This window comes from Grampus griseus (genome assembly GCF_964374135.1).
Source record: "Grampus griseus genome assembly, chromosome: 11".
Lineage (NCBI taxonomy): Eukaryota > Metazoa > Chordata > Mammalia > Artiodactyla > Delphinidae > Grampus > Grampus griseus.
The window spans coordinates 7,258,390-7,272,741 of NC_139005.1; the positions used below are offsets into that span (position 1 = coordinate 7,258,390).

The 14,352-nt window shown below is 41.1% G+C and overlaps 1 protein-coding gene across 1 annotated transcript in view; it reads left to right on the forward strand.

Annotated features, from left to right (window-relative positions):
- Window positions 1-6,182, forward strand: part of A2ML1 (alpha-2-macroglobulin like 1) — a gene marked incomplete at both ends in the record, with an annotated part of 41,689 nt that extends 35,507 nt beyond the window's left edge. The window contains 6 exons of the mRNA XM_082666973.1: window positions 151-366; window positions 749-876; window positions 1,058-1,148; window positions 1,455-1,523; window positions 5,607-5,709; window positions 6,142-6,182. Of these exons, the coding sequence (XP_082523099.1) occupies window positions 151-366; window positions 749-876; window positions 1,058-1,148; window positions 1,455-1,523; window positions 5,607-5,709; window positions 6,142-6,182 (648 nt within the window). The remainder of the gene's footprint in view (window positions 1-150; window positions 367-748; window positions 877-1,057; window positions 1,149-1,454; window positions 1,524-5,606; window positions 5,710-6,141) is intronic.
- Window positions 6,183-14,352: the final 8,170 nt, after the last annotated feature.

The window sequence follows — 14,352 nt, forward strand, 5'->3', positions numbered from 1 at the left end:
TTGGTGAATGTGGTTCTTAGATACTTAGAGGAGGTATCATCCAAGCTAGCGAACAACAATCAGGTGTGTAGGTTACAGGGTTGTTGGAGGTTAGTTCCAATGGCCCACAAAACAGTAAGCATATGCCTGATGCCTGATTGTTTTCCTTAGGATACTGTAGTTGCTCTCCAAGCTCTTGCCAAGTATGCCACTATTGTCTATGCGCCATCTGAGGAAGTCAACCTGGCTGTAAAATCCGCTCAGAATTTCCAGCACACTTTCAACGTTCAAGCTGCCAACCGGTTGGTGTTTCAGCAAGAGACTCTGCCCGATATCCCTGGGGTGTACACCTTGGAGGCCTCAGGCCGGGGCTGTGTCTTTGTGCAGGTAAGCAGGGCTCCAGGAGGACTAGTGTGCGTTGGGAAGGAGAGTCTGAGGGCATCTCTGCCTCTAGTAGAACCTTCTCTCATCTACCTTACTTGCAAGGAAAGTCGTTCGAACCGTACCCTCTTTTTATTTTTTATTTCTTTTTTATTGGAGTAAAGTTGCTTTACAATGTTGTGTTACTTTCTGCTGTACAGCAAAGTGAATCAGCCACATGTATACATCTATCCCCTCTTCTTTGGATTTCCATCCCATTTAGGTCATCACAGTGCACTGAGTAGTGTTTTCTGTGCTGTATAGTCGGTTCTCATTAGTTATCTATCAAACAGAACAAGCTTTAAAATCCTTCCCAACTCTGATCTGGTTATCTGTTTCCTCCAACTAGACGGTGCTGAGATATAATATTCTCCCTACTAAAAGTGTGGAGGCCTTTAGTCTTAGTGTGGACATAGGGAAAGCTCGGTGTGAGCAACATACTTTACCTCGATCCTTGGCTCTGGACATCCATACCAGGTGAGGACAGCGGAGGTGCGGTGGGGGGCACCTAGACCATGGAAGCTGAGCTGGAGAGAGAGAGAGAGAGAGAGAGAGAGAGAGTGTGTGTATGTGTGTGTGTGTGTGGGGGGGGCAGATGTACAGTGTGCCGAGAGGGAAGATAATGGACTCACACAGGTTTGCTTCTTTCTGCCCTCAGTTATGTGGGGAATCGCAGCTCTTCCAATATGGTTATTGTGGAAGTAAAGATGCTTTCCGGGTTCAGTCCAATGGAAGGCACCCATCAGTTAGTAAGTTGCTTCTGTTTTCTATCTCTGAGGGGGGACTTATTATTATAGCTTTTAATTATCATTAAAAAGCTGGTGAAATGGGCATCATGGTTTATACATAGAACTCATGATTTTATTATCTAAATGGGCTACAAAGGTGCACCGGATATATGATATGGAAACTGTTACAGTCTTGGTTCCTTTTTCTTACCTTTTCCACAGTATATGTTGTTTCTGAAACCATGGCAGAGCTTTGGAAGATTACTCTAGGGGATAGGGAAGGCTCTGGCTCTCAGTCTCCTTTTTTTTTTCTCCTTTCTTATTCAGCTTCTCCAGCAACCACTGGTGAAGAAGGTTGAATCTGGAGCTGATACACTCAACATCTACTTGGAACAGGTAGGGATTAGGAACTGAACCAAAGAACTTGATCGCTTACATGTCTTTTCAACTTCCCTTCTAATGTACATGTACTAGTGTCACATACACGAAGACGAGGAACCTGGGAGAGGGAGTTCACAACCACAAGATGTACCATAAAATACCCCCTTGCATCTCCAGGACAGTACTATCTAACAGATACAAAGTGGGAGCCATCTGTGTTATTTAAAAATTTCTAGCAGCCACATTAAAAGAATTAAAGAGAAACAGATAACATTAATTTAATTATATATTTTATTCAATTTTATATACTCAAAATGTTTTTGTATTTCACCATGTAATTAATATACAAAAGTGTGAATGAGGTATCTACCTTTCTTCTTTTTTCTTACTACATCTTTGAAATCCAGTACGTGTTTTACACCGACAGCACATCTCACTTCTGACTGGCCACCTTTCAAGGGCTTAATACCCACATGCAACATGACAGCTCTGGAGAATAACAGAGTGGTTAATAGCTGAGGCTCTGATGCCAGAGTGCTTGGGTTAAAATCCTGCTTCTAACATTGGCTGCAATGGTTGAATGATTGTTTCCTCATCTGTAGAATGAGGGTGGGTAGTGGTAAAAATAGTTACCTATCTCACAGAGTGGTTGAAAGAATTAAGTGATTTAAGACATGAAAAAATATTTGGAATTGTACCTGGTATGGAGTAAACCCTCAATAAACATTAGCAATTATTATTATTATTTTATAATGTAATGTTAATGTTATTAGTTTTCATTAGACATTGTATGTAACTTTTCATTTCAACCAAATAAGGAGTTCTCAAGGACTAGTAGTATTCTAAAAACTGTTACGATGCTTATTTCATCATACTCTATTTAGCAAGGAAGAAAGGTAGCATTATTATATAACTGACAGACAAGACTATCTCCAATTAAAATTTACTGTTGTTAGTAATGTTTTCTGCTCCCACACCAACTAATTCATCTAACTGTGGTTTTCTTATCTGCCAGGGGGTGGTTCTTTAGGGTAAGTTCTGTATAGTTTCTTTTGAGACAACTCTGGTTAGTGTATCAGGAAAACCCCTGAAATCACGATATTGTAGTTGTTTAAACATTTTGCAAAGTTTATGATGCTTTCATACACACCTTCTTTGAGTCTCACACGGCACCCCTCCTTCTATGTAAGGAGGCTGAGGCTGAATTGATAGAGTGAGTATGCTTGTCAAGTCATCCTGTTTGTCAGTGTCCAAGCTGGGAGTAGCATCTGGGGATTCTAATTTCCATGGCATCATTCCTGAGGCTGCAATGGCAGGCCGGTCAGTGTATCCAGCCAGCTTTGTCAGCTTCTAATCTGAGACATCAAGTCTAATGGTCTAAAAGCCAATCGTCATGATTATATCTGTGATTATTTCCTTTTTCTATGTATCTTCTCCCCTTTTCTCTTGATCAGCATCACCAGAGGACAATCTGATTCACATTTAACAAGTTATTCTTGGTTTTATTCCTCTTCTCTATTGTTTTTTGTTATTTGCTTGCTTGGTTTGGGGGGTCTGTTTCCTTAATTTCTTCATTATTTCTTTTCTTTATTTTGGGCTGAAGGGAAGGGGAAAGGACATTTTTTGCTATTCTTTGTCTAACTTCTTAAGTTGAATGCCGATTTGTTTATTTTTAGTCTTTCTTATTTTCTGATGAATATGAACTATAAATTTCCCTCTAAGTATACTCTGTCTTTGTCCCACAATTTTTGACAAGCATTGTTTTTATTACCATTTAGTTCTATATCTTAATTTTGGGGGAAATCCATGGGATATTTAAAGCCATCTTTTTGTTACTAATTTCTAATTGTATTGCATTATGGTCTGAGATCATGATAGTGAGCCTCTGAAATGCATAGAAGTTTCTTTTGTGACCTAATATATGGTCCTTTTTGGAAATGTTCATTGTGTGCTCCAGAAGAATGTCCACTCCCTTTCTCTTGATCTAGATCTAGATCTGAAAGTCCAAGACGATTACTTCTGTTGTTCATGTCTTTGTTATCTCTGCTTATTTTCCTGCTCAATCTATCAGTTTTGGAAAAGGGCTTGTTAAAATTTATAATTACAATTATTGATTTGTCCTTTACCCATTTATCTATGCAATTCTGTCAGTTGTTTCTTGATATATTTTTCAAGTATATAATTAGGTATGTATATGTTATGAACATATCTTTTTCAGTTTTCCTTTTATTAGTATACACTGTGCTTCTTTTACACTAATTATATATGTGTGTGTGTGTGTGTGTATGTGTATATATATATATATATATATATATATATTTAGATTTCTACGTACACAGGCACTTTTTTTTTTTTTTTGCCTTAGATTCTATCTGGTCAGATATTAAGGCTGCTATCCCAGCTTTCTTTTGGTTTATATTAGTCATTTACTTTAAATCTTTATGGTAACTAAATGACCAACGAGAACAGTGGTTCCAAAGATTTTATTCCAGGACCCCTCTCTACTCTTAAATGACCTCAAAGAGCTTGTGGTGATGTGGGTTACATCTATTGACATTTAACTTATTAGAAATTAAAACTGAGAAAAATATTAAAATATTTATTGTCACTTAAAAACAACAAAAATAAACTCACTGCATTTTAATATAACATTTTGTGAAAAATGTATTTCCCAAAACAAACAAAATGAGAATAGCAGATTGTTTTATGTTTTTGCTTTAATATTTAGCTTAATCAAAGAGAGTAAAATTTTCCCACCTGCTTCTGCATTCAATCTGTTGCAATATCACACATCAGGTAGCCACCTTACACTAGTACAGTGAAAGAGAATGAGAATGAAAAAGGCAAATAATGTCTTAGTATTATTCCAAAAAGAATTCTGATCTCACAGGCTGCCAGATACAGTCTTAAGGATCCCTGAGAGTTCCTGGACCATGCTTTTAGAAGCACTATACCTAAAGAAATCTCTTTGGAAATATCTTCCAATTAGGTGTTTCTAACTTCCTATCTAAATTTACAACATAGGGACTTCCCTGGTGGTCCAGTGGTTAGGACTCCACTGCTCCACTGCAGGGGTCACAGGTTTGATCCCTGGTTGGGAAACTAAGATCCTGCAAGCCACACTATGCAGCAAAAATAAAATAAAAGTAAATAAATACATAAATTTACAGCATAAATCTTATTTTCTTTTTATATTAGATTAATCTATGCAGTTGTTTTGAACTCTCCATTTATTCATTTATTCAACAAATATTTATTGAGCCACCAATATATGCCAGATACTCTTCGACGTGATAGAGATGCAGCAGTAAAAACAGTAGACATGACCCGTGCCCTCATGGATTTGATATTCTAATGGAGAGACAAGCAATATGCAAATTTTAGAAGTACATATATATGTGCACACACACACACATATTCAGGAATAATTTTAGTAGTAATCAGTACTACGCAGGAGTGTGGTGGGGGTAGGCCAGGATGTGATTGTTTTAAAGTAACAATCAGGGGACTTCCCTGGCGGCCCAGTGGTTAAGACTCTGCCTTCCAATTCAGGGGGTGCGGGTTCCATCCCTGGTCGGGGGAGCTAAGATCCAACATGCCGCGGCCAAAAAACCAAAACAGAAATAAACCCAGAAGCAATATTGTAACAAATTCAATAAAGACTTTAAAACTGGTCCACATCAAAAAAATCTTAAAAACATAAATAGATAAAGTAAGGTGGTCAGGAAAGGCCTCTCTGAGGAGACGTCATTTGATCAGAGACCTGAATGAAGAGAGAAAGGCGATCGGGAGCATACAGGTGTTGGAGTGAAGTGGAAGCCTCCGTTCCTTTGGCCACTTCATTTAATTCAGTGGAGGAGCCACGGGTTAGAGTAGACCAAGAACAGACCCATTTTGCAGAAGGACCAGGAAGCGGTAAGATGCTAAGAAGAAAAAGCCAGGAAGCCAGCAGGAGGCAATATTAGGAGTGGCATAGAGCAGAGGTAGAAGGGCTTCAGAAAATCTGTGTGATGACAGCAAGAGCCTTTTAACCTCCACCTGACAGAGATGTTATTTTCACTTTTGTTTTAATGTGATGTTTGTCTGTCTTCCCCACAGCTTAGTAAGAAGTCTCAGACTTATACCTTCTCCATCAGCCAAAGCCTGTTGGTCACCAACCTCAAACCAGCAACTATCAAAGTCTATGACTACTACCTACCAGGTGATGGCCAAGATTTATCTGCATCTTGCAACATACTGCTACTTCATTCTTCATGATATCTTCCCTAATTTTACAGATACTCCTTTCCAAGCCAAGTGCACATAATTACATTATCTGATCTCCTAAAGCATTTTAATTCAATTATATGCCACTTAAAAAAGTCTTCTGCACTAGACATATTTTATACAACGTGGTCCATAGACTGAAAGAACGATGTTCTCTAAAGACTAACTATTCTTAAATTTTTGCTGTAATGACTAATTTACTACAAGTGTGCAAATATTAGTCATTGGAAACTTGCTGTAATTCTGAATGTGCTCATAACCTGTAGAAATCTTTTGAAGAGGGTTAAAGCAGTAACTTTTATGTAGTATTTTCTCTCTGAATGTATTAGGCCTGCAATATAATAATATATGTCATTTAATTTTACAGATGAACAGGCAACAATTCAATATTCTGATCCCTGTGAATGAGGTAAGCCCAGAAGAAAGAAGGCTGGGCTTTTGGGGTAGGGTGGCAGTATTCAGAAGTTAAGGAGACGTTCTTCTGAGTTAAGGATATTATCTTTTGGAAGCGTATTTTTGATAAAGTGGACTTTCCTTTTTTGTCCTGAACTCTTTTATTTAAAAAAAACTGAGGTATAGTTGTTGTACAATATGTCCTAAACTCTTGAAGAGAGAATAATCATCTCCATAGTTCACATCAGAAAAAGTTAATAGTGGCATTTGTGTGAGGGGTTCTATGTGATTTTTAAAAACAGTATTTTCTTTTTTTAGCTGAAAATTTTCCTAATTATTACATTATATATCTTTTTATATAAAAATACTAAGACAAAAGTAAAGATTACCTGATTCTACTTCCCTTAGATAACACTCAAATAATCCCATCGTGTGTTTTGTGAGATTTTTTTTTTTCTAGTCAGGAAAAAACTCCTCTATAATTGTGAAGACTTTCTGTGTATCATGATGTCTTCTGTCTTTGTTTTTTCCCTCCAGGTTAGAAGATGGAAAGAGACTAAACGAATTCTCCACGACATTACTGGACAGCATTCTTCCGTCTCTTAAAGCAGAACCCGTTCAATCAAACAATTTGGTTTCTCTTGTTAAAAAACAAAATGCAGGACTTCCCCGGCAGTCCAGTGGGTAAGACTCCGTGCTTCCACTGCAGGGTGTGTGTGTTCAATCCCTGGTCAGGGAACTAAGATCCCACATGCTACGTGGTATGGCCAAAAAATTAGAAAAAAAAAAAAGCAACCAAATAAAATTGAAGATTGAATGGGCTCTATTAGGTGATTTATGAATTGAGCAGCATTTCCTCTAGCAACCAGAAGGGTGCTCCAAGGGGTTGTACAAAATTGAAGGTTTTTATATAAAGAAGGGTAGGGTAAAGGAGCTATTAGCAAAAGAAAAGAAAGAATTTTTTTTAGGCCACGACATCTTTTTTGGGGGAATGAGCGGGAGGGAATGGCAAGGATTTTACGGCATAGATTGCCTCTTCTTCCTCTGGGGGATGGAGAAGGCCCACGTGGCAGATGACCTTGTTGGTGCTGACTGGAAAACTCCAGACTAGTTGATTAAGATTACATTCCTGGGGAAGGTGGAAATGGCAGTCAGGTCAGGTATTAAATCTAGGTTTGGTATCAGGGGCTTTAGCACAAGTGACACCATTTTGGGCCTGTGGTTTTTCTCTTTAACACTCTGATTGACTAGTGAGTGGGTAACAGATGGGTAGGCCTGAACCTCAGCTACTTTCTACGACTTCACAGATGCACAGGTGCCAGAATACAGGGCTGAGGAGGATGGGCTAGGAATCATCACACAAAGGAGGAATTATATGGGAAAGCTCCTTGGGGTAGGGGTCATTGATATAACCATTCTGTTGGGCCATTTAGGAGACTCTCCAGAGAGGAGATGGTGGTAGAGGGTGCTCCAGGGAAGATAAAAATGTCTTCCTGGAGGTTAAATCTAAGGGAAGATGTAATTTAGGTCTTTGGGAATAGACTAAAAAGATTTTTTTCTTTTCTTTGAAAAGAAAATCTGTGTGCTCGACTCTGTGCATATTTCTGTGGTTACCAAAGGTTCTGTTTAAAGATATGGTTATTCTTTAACAAAAACTCACAATTTGGCTTCTTCCTTAAACCTTTTGACCCAGACTTCGCAAAGAATCTGAGTCAAGTATTCAGAGAGAGGTCCAAAGAGAATCCTAATTAAGGGACTGTGTTCAGCCAGTCTGTCACTTTGGGGCAAGCAGTGATTGATAACAAGAAAAGTGGCTGGCCACAATTCCCTATCATCTCTGCTTTTCTCCGGCCTGATTCCCCCCAGCCTTTTCCCACTTGGGATACTTATCATGGTGTAAACTCTTCCTTGGGGCAATGTTTTCGTTTTGGAAACAAGTTTGGAGGCAATGGGAGGGGGGTTGGGGAGCGAATAGTGATATTTAAACAGAGCCGATTCTCTAGGTAATTACACCCTTTTACCTTGGAAGTCCACACACTGATCAGAAACTCTGACCAAAAGGGTCAGGGAAAAGTAAGTCCATGATGTAGGTATTTCCCTAAACCCAAGGCCACGCTTGCATAAACTATTTGTTCCTTACCTCCTCCACCCTAGACTTTGCCCTGCTCCTCTTAGGAGTTCCCAAAGTGAGAGAAGATGGGGAACATACCCAAAGGAGGTCATCCCTAAGCCTGCCTTACCCTTAGGTATGATGGGAAGAGAACAGAGAACTCTAGAGAAAAGAGAGCAGTCATGAATGCTCCTCCCACACAGTGAAAGCCCCACCCCTCTGTTCTTTTGGGTCTGTAGCTCCTGCCAAAACTTCCCATTTTTTTGCAATGGAAGGAGGTGGTGGTCCTCAAGATTTAAGAAGTTATATCTGGCCAAAAAAACATATCAGATGATTACAAAAACTATTCTTGTGTCTCTGGGGTTGAAGGAATATCTTATGATTTAATATTATCAACTACACTGAAAAAAGGAATGTTCATGAGAAAATTTACATTCTTCAACTTACTGAAATATAAACGTTTGTGCATATTTGAGAAGCAAGGTGATTTTAAGGTTTAAGTAGTGTTTAGCATTAAAACGCCTAAAGCCCGTGCTCCGCAGCAAGAGAAGCCACCGCAGTGAGAAGCCTGCGCACCACAACGAAGAGTAGCCCCCGCTCGCCGCAACTAGAGAAAGCCCGCGCACAGCAACGAAGACCCAATGCAGCCAAAAATAAATAAATAAATTTATTTTAAAAAAAGAGTAAGGTTTCTATCTTCAAGGAGCTCACAGACTATTGGAGTGAGAAAAAGAAAACAAATCGACAGTCATGTTGTAGTGAGACAAAAAATAATGATAGAAAAAAGTACATAAAGCTATGGGAGTACATAGCAGAGGCACCTTCCCAGACTGAGGCGACGGGGTGATCAGGAAAGGCTTCTCCATGTTGGTCCCTGAGCTGGATGAGCGGCAACCAGAAAACAAGGGAGCAAGTTTGGGCAGAGTGAGCTACGTGCGAAAGGCAAGCAGTGGAAGAAGGCTGGTATTTCCCCAGAGTAGTTCAATGTACTCCTGGATGATGTGTGTGTGTGTGTGTGTGTGTGTGTGTGTGCGTCTCTGTGTGTGTGTGTGTGTGTGTGTGTGTGTGTGTGTGTGTGTCTGTGAGTAAGTAGAGAGAAGTTAGGTCACGAATTGCTTTTTAGAAAGATTATTCTAGGGACTTCCCTGGTGGTCCCATGGTTAAGACTCTGCACTCCCAATGCGGGGGGCCCAGGCTCGATCCCTGGTCACGGAACTAGATTCCGCATGCTGCAATTAAATGATCCCGTGTGCCGCAACTAAGACCCTGCACAGCCAGATAAATAAATAAATAAATATATTTTAAAAAAAAGAAAAAGAAAGAAAGATCATTCTAGCAACAGAGTGAAGAATGGGGTAGAGAAGAGTAAAGCTGAAGTCCTGAAGTGCAGGAGGCACTGCAACAGTCTAAGTAAGAGCTGGTGGACCGGCATTGGGGGCGAAGAGGAGGGGGCATGTTCAGAATTACTCACTGAGGAGATAGCCTCAGGAAGACACAGTGATATCAAAGACAAAATGCACCAGATAATTAAGCAGATGGTTTTATTCAGGCTGTTGCAATAGAGAACATGTTCATTAATGAAGAGCGTCTCATGGAAAGGAAAAGGGATCTGAGGTTTTACAGAGGTTGGAAAACTTAAGGAGTCATGACTGGATCTTACTGGAGTCATGAGCAAGGGCGGACATGAGTCTTTTCATGGAATATGCAAGAGCAGTGCGATCCTTTACAGTTAGCTGTTTTCCCTGCCACAAAAGGTATGGGGCTTTGGAAAACAAAAGGATGGAGGGACTTCCTAACCAGCCTATTTTCCAGGAGCACAGGGCTCAGATAAAGCTCACTCCTGTCAATGACTGATTGGATGTAAAACAAGAGAGTCAGGGAAGAGTCTGGGAAACTGTCAGGATTCTAAACTGTGGGCTGTAGACTGTAAGAGAGGAAAATCTTTTCCTCTACCTACTTAGATTCAGTGACTGGGGCCTGAGAGTTAAGTTGGCAAAAGACATTAACAGGAGAAAAGGCTTATTTCCTGTGCACATCACTGCTTCACAGGAAAAAAGGGAAAACCCAAAGAAGAAGTCAAGCCTAATTTGAGAGAGTGGCAAAACAAAGGAGTAGGGGTTTGGGCTTCTAGGGGTTGTCAATTGTGGGAAGGTAAATATATGGGCAAAAGGAATAGGAGATGAGGGTTATTTTAAGATTTGTTTAGGCAGATACAAGTCATTGCCACTTTCTATCTCCTGTGATATGCTGTTCTCCTCCTGGTGTGGGAGAGGGGAGGAGAGGCAGCTCTGAAAGGGAAATTTATGCCCTGCTTTTAGGCAGAATGAGGGAGGGCAGAGAGTTCCTCCTGAATCTGCAGCTTCTTAATTGCCTTCAGCTCAAAACAATCCTTATGCCAAAGTGGCTTATTTTGGGGTGGCATGTTCTGCATCTCGTCAACTATGTGGGTGGTTCCATCCATTCAGGCAGAGATATAGAAGGACGGAAAATTGTGTGTTCAGTGTCATACATTGAGTTCGAGGATTTGTGAGGCCCGTGGGATATAAAGGCTCAAGTCAGTAACTGAAGAAAAAGACTGGATTAGCCAGGGAACTGAAAAGAGAAGGGGAGAGAAGGAAAGGGAGTGTCAACATTTAACTGACAGAGGAAGAGAAAAGAATTCAGAACCCAGGATTCGCCAACATTTCTTCTCTTAACAATAATTGAGGGGACTTCCCTGGGGGCACAGTCGTTAAGAATCTGCCTGCCAATGCAGGGGACATGGGTTCGAGCCCTGGTCCGGGAAGATCCCACATGCTGCGGAGCAACTAAGCCCGTGCGCCACAACTACTGAGCCTGCACTCTAGAGCCCACACGTCTAGAGTCCGTGCTCCACAACAAGAGAAGCCACCGCAATGAGAAGCCCACGCATCGCAACGAAGAGTAGCCCCCACTCGGCACAACTAGAGAAAGCCTGCACGCAGCAACAAAGACCCAACACAGCCAAAAATAAATTTATTTAAAAAAACAAAAAACAATAGTTAGTTGAGGGTCTTCCCTGGTGGTGCAGTGGTTAAGAATCCCCCTGCCAATGCAGGGGACACGGGTTTGAGCCCTGGTCCAGGAAGATCCCACATGTTACAGAGCAACTAAGCCCGTGCGCCACAACTACTGAGCCTGAGCTCTAGACCCTGTGAGCCACAACTACTGAAGCCCACGTGCCTAGAGCCTGTGTTGCTCAACGAGCGAAACCACTTCTCAATGAGAAATGAGAAGCCCACACACCACAAGGAAGAGTAGCCCCGGCTCGCTGCAACTAGAGAAAGCCTGCGTGCAGCAACGAAGACCGAACACAGCCAAAAATAAATATAAATTTTAAAAATTAAAAAAAAAAGTTAATTGAGACGGCTTTCCCTTCTCCCTTAAGTCCCATTCTTCATCATGGATTTAGTGGGAAACAGGATTGAGGAAGGGAAGCAGTATCAGGAAAGAGCCCTACCTAATAAACAAAATATACAAGAGGCGAATTTAGAGTACATAGAACTTTTCATTCCTCCTCCTGAAGCCCTGACTCAAATTTGTATCATATCATCCAGACTGTTGGAAAAATCCTGCTCCCCCATCTCGAAACATTCCTCCACCACTAAGTGTATTATTACATATTGTATATTCTCTATACACATGGCTGTCCCTGTTCATTCAACTAACACGTCTGAGTGTCTAATTGTTTCAGGTGATGTGCTTCCAGAAATATCTATTTAAAATCCTAATCTGACTATGTCTCTCCCTCACTTAAAATCCTTCAGGGACTCCTAGCCATAAAGTTCTACTTCATTTTTGTGGCACAGGAGACTTTCCCTTTCTGTCCCTCTAGCTCCAATTTTGGCCGTCCAGCTTAATACTTCCTTCTTCAGGAATACCGGACAACTTTTAGTTCCCTAACTATGCTCTCTGATAATTTTGATATGTGCTTTTTTTTTGCGGTACGCGGGCCTCTCACTGTTGTGGCCTCTCCCATTGCGGAGCACAGGCTCCAGATGCCCAGGCTCAGCGGCCATGGCTCACGGGCCCAGCTGCTCCGCGGCATGTGGGCTCCTCCTGGACCGGGACACGAACCCGCGTCCCCTGCATTGGCAGGTGGACTCTCAACCACTGCGCCACCAGGGAAGCCCTGATATGTGCTTTTTATCATGCTGTTGGAAAGCCTTCCTATCTCTTCTGCCTGGAGAACTTCCACTAGTCCTAAAGGTTGTGGCCTTCAAGTTGTGTTTTCTATTCTAATCAGTAAATCGCCCCCAAGGAATCTCTGTTCCTATAGCGCTTGTACCTTCCCCATCTTCTTTATTCATTCATCTATCGATGGACACTTAGGTTGCTTCCATATCTTGGTTATTTTAAATAATGCTGCAATGAACATAGGGGTACATATATCTTTTCTAGTTAACCATTATTCTACTTTCTGTCTCCATAGATTTTCTTATTCTGAACTTTCATATGAATGTAATCACATAATATGTGGACTTTTGTGACTGGCTTTTTTCACTTAGCATAATGTTTTCAAGGTTCATCCAAGTCACAACATCTGTACTGTACCAGGCATCAAGAAGTGGAAATAGTATTTACAAGCGCAGTGGAATTGGATGGCTTTTGATAAGGAGCAAAGATGTTTTGGAGAGAGATAATTACATGTTAAGAGTGATTAATAAGCAATTAAATGCCAAGTATGAAGTCAGAAGGCCTCTTGGCAAGATATAAAAATTTTCAGCCCAAGGGCAGGAAAATCTGAATATTAGCTTTGTCATAAGAGGAAGGTTGAATAGCTCCACAGATGGTTGAACTCTCAGCCATTGCAGGTCTGGTATGCCAAGGTCAAAGCACTGTTTGGGAAGGACTGGGACCCTGAGACATTGGGATGGGGATATCACAATTGATGCCCTCAAAAATTTTCAATTTCTAGATGCCCCTGAATTCTCAGGGCCTGAAAATTTCCATCTCCTCTCTGTTAAATGCTATCATTTCTCCCTTGCTTAAAGAGGAGACAGAGGCTTCTACCTTATGAGACATCATGTGGTCCTCTCAGCCTATGTCCCTTATTTCTCTCCTGCCCAATACCTAGGGTTAAGTCACATAACAGTCTGACTGGGGAAGTGCTGGGCCTGCTAATGGAAGAAAAAGATTATACCCAGAAGAAGCTGTAGGATCTTAAACCAGCAGAAGCCAGGAGAGTGCACATGAGATAAATTCTGAGGTGCTGAATCAAGGGATCTAGAACATAGGTCGAATAAGGGAGAGTCTATCAATATGGGGGGACTTTCTGAGGAAACAGCATTTTATACCCAGGTAAGGATATCAGGAGATGGTACAAAAAATACCACCAGGATGGCTTTTAGGAAACTTGAGGAAAGTGATGCCCACACTAAGAGAAGCAGAAATGACAGAACTGCCATGGTAGATAGTTGAAGAAGGGATCAACTAGTTCAGAGAAGTGGTCCATGGGAAGATACAGAGCACCTTTTGTTTTCCAAAGTAATAGGAATGCTTTGTTGAGTGAGGCACCAGAATCATGGAGAAGCTAAGTGATGGCTGCAGTTGCAGGCGTGGGCTGAAGATTGGAGGTGCTAAAAAAACCTGGATCCTCTGACAGCACTGAGAAAGATAGGTTCCTGAAATGATAGAAGCCAGGTGTTGGCACGTCACACTCAGAAGCAAGGTGAGTACATTTGTCATAAAGAACAGCCAATCAGGGACTTCCCTGGTGGTCCAGTGGGTAAGACTCCACTCTCCCAATGCAGGGGGCCTGGGTTCAATCCCTGGTCAGGGCACTTGATCCTGCATACATGCAACTACATGCCACAACTAAGGAGTCCAAATGCTGCAACTAAAATCCTGCATGCTGCAGCTAAGACCTGGCACAGCCTAAATAAATAAATATTAAAAAAACAAAAAACAAAAAAAGAACAACCAGTCAGCATGGATTCTACTGGAGACTAACCTACAGAGAGATACGGAAAGGATTAATAGATACAATATCCCTAGAGCCCGATAGATGGTGTGATGGTTTAAAAGATGTCCAAACATTCTTGGGCTCTCCTTTTA